Below are 14,932 nucleotides of genomic sequence, written 5' to 3' on the forward strand. Positions count from 1 at the left end.
GATATTCCTAACCCATTTTTAATTTTTCATGTTTTTTATATTTTGTCACCTGTTTGCATGATATGTAGTATTGGTATTATTCAACTGCTTTTATTTGCTCTTTATTTCCTCCGAAATAAATTTTATATGTTTTGATGTAAGCTTGATCACGCGCCCTTCATCCACCACTCTCCACTTAGCCTTACCTGACCACCCCGGGGTCACTCTCTGGGCAGCGGGACAAGCAATACCATCTCTTCAAGCTGTGCTACAGTTCACAATACTACCCTTTTCAAAACCAAATCAGACCCTCACAAGCGCAGGAGTAATTTTTCCTCATCCACAGCTTCTTCTACCTAGGTCCTGGGTGCAGTGCTTGTCCTGCAAAGGTGGTTCCTCTGGAGCTGGGAGCCCGGGACCAGCTGTGCACTGCTGGTACATTTGGTCCTCTCCCTTCCTCCTGGGCACCACAGAGCTGGGTAACTAGGGCTGGAGAAAACTGGGGGGAGTGAGTGGGCGGGGACTCCCAAATCCTTTCCACCAATCAGCTAATTTCCCGATTCCCGCTGTGTAGCTGTTTAGAGAAAAAAACTTCTCCAGGTCTCCCTTGTGTTCAGTGGGGGCCGTGGGACAGAAAGCGAACTATTTCATCACTTTCGACTTTAGGCAGATTAATCCACAGCAGCACTTCTGGCCGTCTCCAGTGTACTGATATAGAACAAGCTGGCCTTCAATTGTGTAGTGCGCTGCTGCAGATTAATCCGCTCAAAGCCGAAAGTGATGAAATAGTTTGCTTTCTGTCCCCTGGCCCCCACTGAACACAGGGGAAAGCCGGAGAAGTTTTTTTTCCAAACAGCTGCACAGCAGGAGATTAGCTTATTGGTGGACAGGGTTTGGGATTCCCCGCCTGCTCTACCTCCACTGTCACTGAAACCGGCCCACTGAGCCATCGGCCCACCGAGAAACTCCCAGTAGTCCAGATGGCCAGTACATGGCTGCCTGCATCCAATCAGATTCAGCTGCTACTGTATTCAGGTATTTTGACAGTCGCAGGTGGCAGCTGATGGAATACAGTGGCCCGGTAGGGGGATGCGTTCACCTGCACTGTACAACCTGCAGGCTGAAGGAATAAAAACTGTATGGTCAGCCTTAGTGGCTGCCTTAGGAAACTACTCATCTGTGTCCTGCCACTTCTTCTGTGTCATGCTGGTTCACTGATGTTATGCATTCTACCATTTTCCTGTGTTGCAGAGGACTTGAATTGGGCGGGGATCATATCGGCAGTGGTGATTGTGGGTGTTCTCATCATTTTATGTGGCTGTGGTGTGTGCTACGCTCAGAGACGAGGATACTTCTCTGGTAAGTGTCAGAACACAGGAACATCCTTTCTTAAAAGACACTATGGGGGTTATTTACTAAAGGCAAATCGACTTTGCACTACAAGTGCACTTGGAAGTGAAGTCGCTGTAGATCTGAGGGAGACATTCAAGGAAAATAAAAAACAGCATTTTTGCTTACACATGATTGGATGATAAAATCAGCAGAGCTTCCCCTCATTTCAGAGATTCCCCTCAGATCTACAGTGACTGCACTTCCAAGTGTACTTGCAGTGCACTTGTAGTGCAGTGTGGATTTGCCTTTAGTAAATCAACCCCTATAACGGCATTTGATCAGTTTTTTATATCTACAGTATGTTTTGATGTTTCCAAGTCTAGAAACCGTTTTTTTTTTTTTTATTATTTTCGTATAGTCTTTATTTTACAAAAAAAAAAACATGAAATGCTTCTGTTATATTCCATGGACAGACTATGCTGGGATTTTTTTCTTCTTCCTTTATGACTGTCAATCTCCAACTGAAAGTCCATAGGGTTCTGAGTGAGCTAGAGACGGAGGGGGACATGCAAGGAAAATAAAAAACAGCATTTTAGCTTGCACATGATTGGATGATAAAATCAGCAGAGCTTCCCCTCATTTCAGATCTACCCCTCAGATTTACAGCGACTGCACTTTCAGTGCAATTTCAAGTGCACTTTGCACTTGTAGTTTGCACTTGTAGTGCAAAGTGGATTTGCCTTCCGTAAATAACCCCCCTCGCTGTATATGTCCACAAAAAATGATATGGAGACAAGGAAATCCATTTAAGTATTTGTGGTCTTAATACCACCGCAGTGTTCACACACAAACAAGAAAAGTGCCTGACCACCGTAGCTGAAGATTCTGCTTACCAGACAGCAAGCTTAAAAGGCAGATGGCTATAACCCAGCCTAGGTCTTTTAGCTTGCAGATGACCACAATAGGGACGGTGATTCGGATGCTGCAGATCGTTCCCTTTGTCCCGCTAAAGTGTCCCTACACTCAATTGGGTGCTAGTTCTGTGTCTTCTTGGCTTTCCTTGGATATCTTCTGTAGCCTGTGTTGTTTGTATAATGACCCCCACCTCGTCCTCTTGGCTGTGTTGATGTTTGAGGATTTATTGCAGGCTGCTGTAATGGCTCCTACAATTTTTAATTTTATTTCACTGTACTAATGACACTGGCAAGGAAGGGGTTAACATCAGGGGAGATCAAAGGGTTAAATGTGTTCCCTGGGAGTGCTTGCCAGCTGTGGGGGAGGTGCTTTGACTGGGAGAAGACAGCGATCCATGTTCCTGCTTAGCAGAAACACAGGATCTCCATCTTCCCCTCTCACAGAACGGCGATTTGCCTTGTATACATAAGCAGACCACCGTTCTGCCTCTCTCGGGATATGATCGCCGGGTGTCAGCGAACATCGGGTCCGCCGGACCCGCTGTGATTGGACACAAGGGCACATGCACGCTCCAGACCCGAAGGTGTACATGAGGTACAGATACGTGATTTCACACTGAAGGGACGCCCTACCGCAGTACATGTACATGGGGCGGTCCGCAAGCGGTTAAACATATTATTATCGTACAAGATTTATATAGTGCCAACAGATTGGACAGCACTTTACACTATGAAAGCAGACAGTACAGTTACAATACAGTTAAATACAGGAGGAATCAGTGCCCTGCTTGTTAGAGCTTAGAATTGTTTTACCTGCCCAAGGATTTGTATTTTTAGTCCAACTAGTCCCTAGTTACATAGCCAAACCCCCTTGATCCCGACAGTACAGCGAGGATGACATCATTTGCAGTTAAGGGATTTATTTTATTTATTTATTACAGGTACTTATAAAGTGCCTTCAATTTATGCAGCACTTTACAGTACATATATATATTTAACATTCACTCCCTACCCTCAAGGAGCTTACAATCTAAGGTCCCTAACTCACATTCATACATACACATACTAGGGCCAATTTAGGATCTAGTATCCTCCCTCCATCCTCAGGCTGTTGATCAGGCAGTAAGAGAGCAGCAGGAGACAGATGAGGTCATCCTTCTGCTCACTCTTCTCTCTCCTTCTATGAGCATGTTCCTTCTCAACAAATTTCATTGGCTGCCAGCCCTGCCCCTCCCAGTGGTGCTGTATTGGGAATTGCAAGTGGCTGACACCAAGTAAAAATCAGGGACAGACACTAAAATAATACAGTTAACAATGAATGAATAGAGAGCAGCATTGATATGTGTCATTTATATCTGCCTGCAGTTCAGCCATATGGCATCTAAAATAACATCTGTTTGCTAATGGCTGATAAATAAAAATCTGTCATGAGTCTACTGCAGAGGGAAAGGTAGACGTATTCTATGGAAGGAGCGGTCAGACATAATGTTCCCGAGTTAAATTTAGTTGTGGATAGCATTACCCGGGGAATGGGGTGCGGCCGGCTGTATTAATAGTATTGGAAAATAAAATATATTTACAGCTGTTTCCATGTGACCTGCATTGTAAAATTTCAGGGTTTATAGAACGCTAAAGGCAGGGATTACTATTGTTGTTACAGCACAGAAATTCACAGGGGTTTCATCAAAGTCAAAGATATATGATTTATTTATTTGTTTATTTTCTTCTTTTTTTTTTTTAAGCTTTGTATAATGCAAACTCACTGGTATGTGCTGTGAGTGGGCAGTGTGATGCATTGTTATGCCGCGTACACACGGTCGGATTTTCCGACGGGAAATGTTAAATGTGAGCTTGTTGGCTAAAAGTCCGACCATGTGTACGCTCCATCGAACATTTGTTGTCAGACTTTCCGCCAACAAATGTTTGCTGGCAGGTTCTCAAATTTTCCGCCAACAAAACTTTGTTGTCGGAATTTCCGATCCTGAAACAAAGAATTCGCCCTGGGACTTTAAATGAAGTGGGTACCGTTTCCGCCAGTAAACATAACAGTAGTAAATAGAGTACATGGTTTATTCAAGTAAAATTGTTTATATGCATAGATAACACCAACAGTTGCCAATCAAAAAAAAAAGGATAAATAAACAAGAAATATTGGTACAGTACATGGATGTAATAGCAGTCATAGTACCCGGGCATCATACTACCCGACTAGTTTCGCAAGATCCAGCTCGCTCTTCAGGGGTGGATGTGTGTAACAATGTACCTAGGATGAAAAAAGTATATATTTGGCAAAATGGCACAGTATTAGTTATAAAGGGACAAGGTAGGAGGGGTCATGGGTCGCCATACTCACCACTGAGCTTGACCATGGCTACAGGTGTGTGGCTCCAAGACAACGGCAGCAGAGATCAGATGGGGGCAAAGTCAGATGGGACCCCACCAGGGGCCAAATGGAGAGGGCCAAATTTCCGATCGTGTGTACACAAGTCCGTCGCACAAAAGTTCACGCATGCTCGGAATTAAGCAGAAGGAGCCGCACTGGCTATTGAACTTCCTTTACTCAGCTCGTCGTACGTCTTGTACGTCACCACGTTCCCATGTTCGTAATTGTTGGCCAACATTTGAGTGACCGTGTGAATGTAAGACAAGTTGGAGCCAACATCTTTCGAACAAAAATCCATGGTTTTGTTGTCGGAAAGTCCGATCGTGTGTACGGGGCATTACAGTGCATTGCACTGCTTCCTATTTATTTTTTTTATTGAAATGTAGCAAAACGTCATTTCATTCAAGTTGTGCCCCACAGCATTGTGGTGTAGTGCCCCGCAACACCCCGCACTGCGTAAAAATGCATCTTGCCCCACCTTTTGTGAGCACACACCACAGGCATATTGGTGTAAACGAAAACACTAGAACGTAAGGTGAATAGCCTTGTCTATGCATTGGGACTGTGGTTGGCAGCGATGCCCAATGCAACCCAATGCATATGGTGTGAATGGGCCCTAAGGGATTTTGTTGATGGGCTTTGTGCTTGTGTTGGTGGCATCAGTCTGAGATTCATCTGAGATCATTTAAAACTGACAGGTGCATTTGACCTGCTCCAAGCAGGTTTTGAATCCCCATAGACTTATATCAGAATGCAAAACCTGATTGAAGGGAACAAAAGTCCACATTCTTTGTTAGGTCTCATTCACATGGGAGTATCTGATCCGTATGTTCATGTGAACAGCCCATCTTCAGCCGCCCTAGGTGCACTGGTGTTCCATGCAAGGGCATGAAGACAGCTGGTTGCACAGACCTGGTTGCACATACCTCTCAATGCATCCCAGGGTGCCCATCAGTGCGGGTCTGGTGCACAGGTTAGAACGCAGACAAACTGCACCAGACCTGCATGAATGTACCCTCTGGGATGTACTCAGGGCGATTCAGGCAGCTGCCCGTCATTGGTTTGAACAGGCTGCCTGCATGCCCCACCTATGTGTCCTGAGCGTCTGAAAGGTACTTCACATGGGTGTACAGATCAGGTGCTCCCATGTGAATGAGGCCACATAACACAGCACCTGATCCTTACACCCATGTGAAGAGCCTACCCAGCAGGCTGAACGAAAAAAAACCGGAAGAGCTTGGGAGGAGCTGCTGTACTAACTATCCGATGTTAGTACAGCGATCTCCCCTGCTGAACTATTGTGTTCTGACAGGGGGACGCGCCCCTCCCCCCCCCCCCCCCCCCGCCAGAACATACCAGCAAGCACTCTCAGCCATTGGCTACGAGCGTTGATCAGATCTTAATCAGCAGACCTTTTTCAGGCATGCCCCTTTGACAGAAGTTGGATGTTCAGCCAGGATCTGCCAGACCGGCTGTAGTATACACGGGCCGAATGATAGCTGGTTCCTATAGAAACGGCCGATACCGCCCGATATTTGGCCTGTGTATACGGACGGGGCTTTACTACTAGAATCTGGTGTAGGCAGGTAATTGCCCGTGTAAAGGAGGCCTAAAGACTTTATCTCCAGCACCCATTACCACTACAGAACATCATTAATATCCCCGGGCAGGGGGTACGGTGCCAGTCATGTGGCCAGCGGAGTGTTGGCATTTCTACAGGAGCCCTGTGATATAAATGGGCCCCACAGACTACAAAAAGGTCAGCATCCACCCAACAATATGTCATAAGCCAGGGCATTGCACACAACTAAAATTAAGTAATAAAAGAAAACAATGTAGTAATATTTTTGTCTGTAAGGAAAACGCCCTGAGAAGTTAGATGTCAGAGCTAGACAAAGACAGGAAAGCGAGCGGCATGACCGTCAATGAGGGTGGGCGGGGCAGGAAATGAATAAAGCCAGAGCCAGCAGGCTGAATCCGTGTATAAGCGGGGAGATCTTAGCTGTGCACTCCATGTATCAATGAGAGTGTACTAAGAAAGACAGCGTACTTCTAGATACAGACCGCACAGTGCAAACCTCTTCTAAACAATCGTTACATTTGTTTCCTGATGCCCTCTCCTACCAGAGACATTGTGTCAGGTTTAGCACATGCTAATATGCACATTTTAGGCCTCCCAAACATGATATATTTTAGTATATATTTTGTATATATATATATTTTAGTATATATTTTGCCTGTAGGCACTATAAGTAACTTTATTGTATTTTTTACTGATAATCCGCATTAGATAAATATATGTGCTACTATCATGTGACAAAAAAAAATTACAACTACCACCATTTTATTCTCCAGCGTCTTTGCTTCACAAAATATATCATCTTTGGGAGGTTTAACTAACTTTCGGGCCTAAAATGTGCAAATTAGCAGAACGCCCAATGTTTTGCTAAACTATCAAAGCTGAGGTTGCAAGTAAATAGACAGCCAACATGTCAAGCCTTAAAAATGGGCGACAGGTGTTGGTACCCAGATGACACGTTTAAAGTTTTATACAGGTTATCAGTGATGGCCCCAGAATTATTGTTCTCTCTCCAACATTCCTGCTGGTGTGCAACACGTGTAGTGCAATTGTTTTTAGTATGTACAGTGGGTATAGAAAACCCCCTTTAAAATAATCACATTTTGTTGCTTTGCAGTCAGAAATGAAGACAGACACCATTTTCGTTTTATCCAGCTGTATTTACTAGTGCAGCTGATAACATCCAAGGGAAAGATATAACCCCAACATGTCAGAAAAAACAAACAAAAAAAAAAAAAACAGAAGCACCGAGTTGGAAAAAGGATCACCCCCCTTGTGTCAGTATTTTGTTGGACCACCTTTTGCTTACAGCCTTTAGTCTGTTGGCATACGTCTCTACTAACTTTGCTCATCTGACCACCTTAAAGGCACATGGAAGATTCTGAGGCCATATGGAAAAATGTGTTCTGGTCAGATGAGACTAAAATTGAATTATTTGGCCTTAAAGTGGCTGTAAACCCTCACACCACTTACCCTAAAGGTAAGTCTATAATAAGGCTTACCTGTAGGTACTGGAAATATCTCCTAAACCTGTATGGTTTAGGACAGTGGTCATCCATCCTGTCCTCGGGGCCCACTAACAGGCCAGGTTAATGTATTACCTTGGGGAGATGCAGACTAGAATACTGCAATCACTGAGCAGCAAATGATATCACCTGTGATGTATTAAAGTTGCCTTGCAAACCTGGCCTGTTATTGGGTCCTGAGGACAGGGTTGATGACCACTGCTTTAGGAGATATTTACCATATACGCTTGCGCTGACGTCATCAGCGCATGCGCACTGATGAAAGGGCACGAGCCGTTTCTAAAGGGCCCGTGCCGTGACTACCAGCTCCCATGTGCGGGAATCACGTCACACGACTGTGTCCAGTCACAGAGCCGGAGTCCATGGTTCCGAAAGGAAGAGGGGTGAAGATGGATGCGCCCACCAGCAGGGACATTGCGGGTTTCGTTTGCAGGTAAGTGGCACATAATGGGCTAGTATGCGATGCATACTAGCCCATTATGCTTTTACTTTGCAGGGAACAAAAGAAGTAAAACCCATCAGGGTTTACTTCCTCCATAACACCAAATGATATGTCTGGCGGAAATCCAATACAGCTCACCATCCAAATAATATGATTTCTACAGTAAAGCATGGAGGTGGTAATATCTTGTTATCGGGGTGTTTCTCTGCAGCAGGGACTGGAGCACTTGTCAGGATAGAAGAAAACTGGATGGGGCAAAATACCATCAAATTTTTGAGGAAAATCTGCTGCCTTCCAACATGACAATGACCCAAAGCACACAGCAAAAATGACCACACAATGGTTGAAGGAGAAAAAGGTGAAAGTCCTTGCATGGCCTAGTCAGAGCCCAGACTTAAAACCCATTGAAAATCTGTGAAATGATTTGAAGACTGCAGTCCACAAACAGTCACCATCAAATTTAACTGAACTTGAGCAGTTCTGCAAAGAAGAGCGGGCAAACATTGCAAAGTCTAGATGTGCAAAGTTAGTAGAGACATATCCCAACAGACTAAAGGCTGTAATTACAGCAAAATGTGGCCCAACAAAATACTGACATAAAGGGGGTGATCCTTTATCCAACTCAGTAATTCTGTTTTTGATTTTTTTTTTTTCCTTAAATGTTCGTGTTATAGCTTTCACTTGGATGTTGCAAATACATCTGGATAAAACAAAAACGGTGTCTGTCTTAAATTCAGGCCACAATGCAACAAAATGTGAATATTTTAAAGGGGGGTGATTCTTTTCTATACTCACTGTAGGGTTCCCCCCCCCGCCCCCGCCACATGCGTTTATATTTGTGTACGAGGGGGACTTTACATTTTGTTTTTTCTTTTTATTAAGGAGTTAATTGGTACATGGCCTCTACGGCATTGTCCCACTGCTTTCAAATGGCCAGAGTTCAATAATGGGATTGGTTCGTAGGGTTCACTGCAAAGTTTGCAAACTTCCAACAAGATTCGCAAAACTATTTGTGATCCATACTCCAGACAGATCCGCTCATCCCTAGCCAGACGCAGCATTTGTTTTGTAATGTTTTTATTTGTTTTATGCTTTTATAAGGTTTTGTTCATTATAAGGTGGTTCAACCAGCGGGTATACTAGAAGAAATGACTCCGCTACCTCATCCACACATTCGATGTGGATGGGAGAATCCTCCCCACTGAGCGATTGTGTTCTGACAGTGGGGAGACTTCCCTGCTGTAGGAAAAAAAACAAATAAGCACCGCTGGCTATCGCCGCTGATGGAGCGGGGAAAATCAGAAGTTGATTGGTAGAATTTCCTTATAACCTTCCTGTCCATATATGGATTTGAAATCAGCCTATCCCTGCTGAACCAGACAAATTTCGATCTATTTATGGCCGGTTTAAGGCTTTGTTCACACATGCGACTAAGGGGAGCGGTTAAAGCCGGCGGTTGGGCTGCAATTTTACTGCCTTCCCTAACCACCTGCCTGAACCTGAGCATGCAGTCACTCGGGACTGTCCACATGCCATGGCACAGCATTGTGGGCGCAGCAATAATTAAACGATTGTGGTGTGGTAGTGTGGCATATACAGGGTTAATTCATAATACCTCCTCACCACTCGTCAATTGCCATCTGAAGAGCAATTCAAAGTGGGTTTCTCTTTAGAGGGCACTGCATGTGTGAACAAGCCCTAAAAAACAGACATTAAAGTTTTTTTTGGATAACAGATGATTTTTTTGGGGCCCATATATTCCCAGTCTTAGACCATATGAGGTACGGGGTACTTCTTCTAACTTGTGTCACGTTTTCCCCTCTTGTTATTATAACCGCGGAAAGATTTCCCAGGTTGTCCCCTTGTCACATATAGAAGTTCCTTCCTCTTTCCTGCTCCTCTGCTTGATGTCATGAGCTGAGCCAGCAGATAACCAATGACAGACATCGCCCACACCGGACCCCCCCCCCCCTCCCCCCATTGTGCGGCCAAATAACAAGTAACAGCTGCTGTTTTCTGAAAGTCTGATATCAGATCAGGAAATGCACCGGCCTCTCATTGACTGCAGATTGGGCGTTTTTAATGGAATTTTGACCCAAAAATTAGCCTTTGATGGCTTGTTCACATTGTGATTATTACAACTCATGTATGGATTTAAAGGCCTAGTCCTTCTTCTTGCAAAAATGTAATGAATACATCCACATTAATAAAATAAAGCCTGTGTATTTATGAAATGTTTCCATACCCCCCACTATCATCAAGGCAGATTATTTACATAACGCATCCCAAGTGCCAGACCACTGCTTGTAACAGGGCGAGGGGCTCTTTAACCACTTAAGGACCGGAAAATGTACCCCCTTAATGACCAGGCCATTTTTTGCGCTACAGCACTGCGTTGCTTTAACTGACAATTGCGCGGTCAAGTGACGCTGTACCCAAATAACATTGACGTCCTTTTTTTTTTTTTTTTACCACAAATAGAGCTTTCTTTTGGTGGTATTTGATCACTTCTGTGGTTTTATTTTTTTCCCGCTATAAACAAAAAAAGACCGACAATTTTGGAAAAAAAACAATATTTTTTACTTTTTGCTATAATAAATATCCCCCCCCCCCCAAAAAAAAATGTCTTCATCAGTTTAGGCCGATATGTATTCTTCTACATATTTTTGGTAAAAAAAAAATCACAATAAATATATATTGATTGGTTTGCGCAAAATTTATCACGTCTACAAAATAGGGGAAAGATTTATGGCATTTTTATTATTATTATTTTTTTTTTTTTTACTAGTAATGGCGGTGATCTGCGATTTTTAGCAGGACTGTGACATTGCGGTGGACAGATCGGACACTTTTGACACTTTTTTAGGACCAGTGACATTTATACAGCGATCAGTGCTATAAAATTGCACTGATTACTGTGTAAATGTCACCGGCAGGGAAGGGGTTAACACTAGGGGGCGATCAAGGGGTTAAATATGTTCCATGGGAGGTGTTTCTATCTGTGGGGGGAGGGGACTGACTGGAGGAGGAGAGAGATCGCTGTTCCTGATCACTAGGAACTGCAGATCTCTCTCTACTCCCCTGACAGAACGGGGATCTGTTTGTTTACATTGACTGATCCCTGTTCTGGCTCTCTGTGGAGCGATCGCGGGTGGCCAGTGGACATCGCGGCTGCCGGCCACACACATCAGCTCCCCTGCCTCGCAGCGGGCGCGCCTGCTATAGCTCTTAAAGGAGCCGACGTACCAGTATGGCGATTCGCAGGAATGAGCCAACCTGCCGGCGGCTGGTCGGCAAGTAGTTAAGGGGGGTACAAAGCAGAGTGCTATGATGTTTTCAGGAAGCTATGTACAGTCCCAAATAGCCATGATCTGACAGATTTGCATAGAGACACACAGAGATCCAGTAATGACATCCCTGGGTCTAAAAGGTAATGAAAAAGGAAAGGTTTTATTAAAAATGTCATTAAATGGTTGATGACGGAGAAAAGGAATAAACTTAAAGTGGCTTCAGGTGATACACAGAGATGAAACAAATCCTCCTATATAAGTTGTACAAGTCTTATCTGTAGTCTTCTCTACATCTATTCAACGTCCGGAAACGATAAAGCTTGTCTGAGCTTCAGAAAGCAGGGGGCGGGGAGCTGAAGTCACACTCGGCAGAGCTAATTGGAGGGAAGAGACACACTCCCCTTCACACAGCACAGGAACACAGCTGAGGCTGTCAATCACAGGCTGTGTGCTGGAGATCTCTCCCCTGTCACGTTTGTATCGCTTGGTATCAGGAAAACTTATCAGAAGTGATTCATGCTGATAGCAGAGAGATGAAGCAGCAGACAGAAATGACACTTAGTATTCTGTATTGAGACAAGTAAACACTATATAGGGATATGCTTTGTTCATATTTCATCTATTTCATCTATGAGGTTTACAACCACTTCATGCTTTTAGTGGGATTAAAGCTAAATATTTTTTAGCGCATTCATTTTAAGACAGAAGGGTCAGGTTTTTATTAGGCTTTTATTGCTGTGTCCTCATTAAGGAGATTTCTCTAGAGTGAACTTCATACAGTTATTTGAAGACTGGAGTGGGGCTGGTGTCGGTGTCAATGACTCCCTATTAGAATCTCCTTAGCAATACATATGTACTCTGCAAGATGGAACAAAATATTCAGCATACAGCATTGTGCTGGGTATAGGGAGGAAGTATGGGGTAATCTTTCCAATGGGGACACAGCAAGTAAAGAAAAAAAAAACAGAAAAAGGCTCTAACCCTTCCAAACAACATCAAGAACTAAAATCAGTTTGGATGGAGATCCTCTTTAATTTATTGCCCTTTTGCAGCTATTTATTTTATGTCGCAATCATTATTTATCATCACACAGGGGCCTCTAATATATATATATATATATATATATATATATATATATATATATATATATATACACACACACACAGTATCTTACAATAGTGAGTACACCGCTGACATTTTTGTAAATATTTTATTATATCTTTTCATGTGACAACACTGAAGAAATGACACTTTGCTACAATGTAAAGTAGTGAGTGTGCAGTTTGCATAACAGTGTAAATTTGCTGTCCCCTCAAAATAACTCAACACACAGCCATTAATGTCTAAATCGCTGGCAAAAAAAAGTGAGTACACCCCTAAGTGAAAATGTCCAAATTGGGCCCAGTTAGCCATTTTCCCTCCACGGTGTCATGTGATTTGTCAGTGTTAAAAGGTCTTAGGTGTGAATGGGGAGCAGGTGTGTTAAATTTGGTGTTATCGCTCTCACTCTCTCATACTGGTCACTGGAAGTTCAACATAGCACCTCATGGCAAAGAACTCTGGCCTAGGCTATAAGAAGATCCTGAAACTGAGCTGCAGCACGGTGGCCAAGACCATACAGCGGTTAAACAGGAGAGGTTCCACTCAGAATAGGCCTCGCCATGGTCAACCAAAGAAGTTGAGTGCACGTGCTCAGTGTCATATCCAGAGGTTATCTTTGGGAAATAGACATATGAGTGCTGCCAGCATTGCTGCAGAGGTTGAAGGGGTGGGGGGTCAGCCTGTCTGTGCTCAGACCATACGACGCACACTGCATCAAATTGGTCCGAATGGCTGTCATCCCAGAAGGAAGCCTCTTCTAAAGATGATGCAGAAGAAAGCCTGCAAACAGTTCACTGAAGACAAGCAGACTAAGGACATGGATTACTGGAACCATGTTCTGTGGTCTGATGAGACCAAGCTAAACGTATTTGGTTCAGATGGTGTCAAGCGTGTGTGGCGGCAACCAGGTGAGGAGTACAAAGACAAGTGTGTTTGGCCTACAGTCAAGCATGGTGGTGGGAGTGTCATGGTCTGGTTCTGCATGAGTGCTGCCGGGACTGGGGAGCTACAGTTCATTGAGGGAACCATGAATGCCAACATGTACTGTGACATACTGAAGCAGAGCATGATCCCCTCCCTTTGGAGACCGGGCCGTAGGGCAGTATTCCAACATGATAACGACCCCAAACACACCTCCAAGACAAGCACTACCTTGCTAAAGAAGCTGAGGGTAAAGGTGATGGACTGGCCAAGCATGTCTCCAGACCTAAACCCTATTGAGCATCTGTGGGGTGTCCTCAAATGGAAGGTGGAGGAGAGCAAGGTCTCTAACATCCACCAGCTCTGTGATGTTATCATGGAGGAGTGGAAGAGGACTCCAGTGTCAACCTGTGAAGCTCTGGTGAACTCCATGCCAAGAGGAATAAGGCAGTGCTGGAAAATAATGGTGGCCACACAAAATTTTGACACTTTGGGCCCAATTTGGACATTTTCACTTAGGGGTGTACTCACTTTTGTTGCCAGCGGTTTAGACATTATGGCTGTGTGTTGAGTTATTTTGAGGGGACAGCAAATTTACACTGTTATACAAGCTGTACACTCACTACTTTACATTGTAGCAAAGTGTCATTTCTTCAGTGTTGTCACATGAAAAGATATAATAAAATATTTACAAAAATGTACTCACTTTTGTGAGATACTGTATATATATATATATATATATATATATCAGACGCTTATCAAGGATGTCCACATGTTTGTGAGCTGCAGATAGAAGAAATGGAGTGACACCCCATGTACACTTATCGGGCAGCTTATAAAATAAACTGTGCCTGCCTGTGTTTATTTAAATTGTACTTTTTGTTGTTACGCAACAAGTGTTGGAACGCTTTACTCAGGAACTCTGAAGTTTTCTTTTGTGTCCTTAAGTAGGATATGATTTTCTTGGCAGTGAGGCTTCTGATATCTTATTAGAATGCCCCACCTGCTGGCCACAAGGAGAAACTACACCACTAGGTCAAATTAAAAACGTTTATATCCCAGGACAAAACTTTTCTTTACTCTGTGTCCACACCTATGTGCTTTTTTTGTGCGTTTTCTGTTTTTCAGAAACCCACTACAGTCCATTTAACATGGTTTCCTATGGTACATGTTCACATTTATGTGTTTTTCAGCCGGTGCGTTTTTGTAAAGGGTCGGGACTTTTTTTTTACCGCAGCAGATTGCGTTTTGCATGTAATAGACTTCAATCGAGTCACACCAGAAATGCAAGTGTTGCATTTTTTATTTTTTTTTTATGCGTTTTACATTTTGTGGGTCCCTCCCCCTTTTAAAAACATATATATAACTGGTTGCTAAGGAGCTGGGCCAGGAAGCCAGCCGACGCGTCCTTAACACCCGATGAGTCATTAGCTGTCCCGCTGACAGCTGAATGTAAAAAAAAGAA

General features: G+C 43.7%; 2 protein-coding genes across 3 annotated transcripts in view; one reads left to right on the forward strand and one right to left on the reverse strand.

Moving 5' to 3' along the window:
* JAM2 (junctional adhesion molecule 2) overlaps window positions 1-14,932 on the forward strand; it is a 155,496-nt gene that overhangs the window by 127,930 nt on the left and 12,634 nt on the right. For both annotated transcript variants that reach the window (XM_073617075.1, XM_073617073.1), the window contains exon 7: window positions 1,231-1,338. In XM_073617075.1, the coding sequence (XP_073473176.1) occupies window positions 1,231-1,338 (108 nt within the window). The remainder of the gene's footprint in view (window positions 1-1,230; window positions 1,339-14,932) is intronic.
* Window positions 1-14,932, reverse strand: part of ATP5PF (ATP synthase peripheral stalk subunit F6) — a 114,881-nt gene that overhangs the window by 15,698 nt on the left and 84,251 nt on the right. The gene's annotated exons all lie outside the window — the stretch shown is intronic.

The sequence above is a fragment of the Aquarana catesbeiana genome, linkage group LG02 (assembly GCF_042186555.1).
Source record: "Aquarana catesbeiana isolate 2022-GZ linkage group LG02, ASM4218655v1, whole genome shotgun sequence".
NCBI lineage: Eukaryota > Metazoa > Chordata > Amphibia > Anura > Ranidae > Aquarana > Aquarana catesbeiana.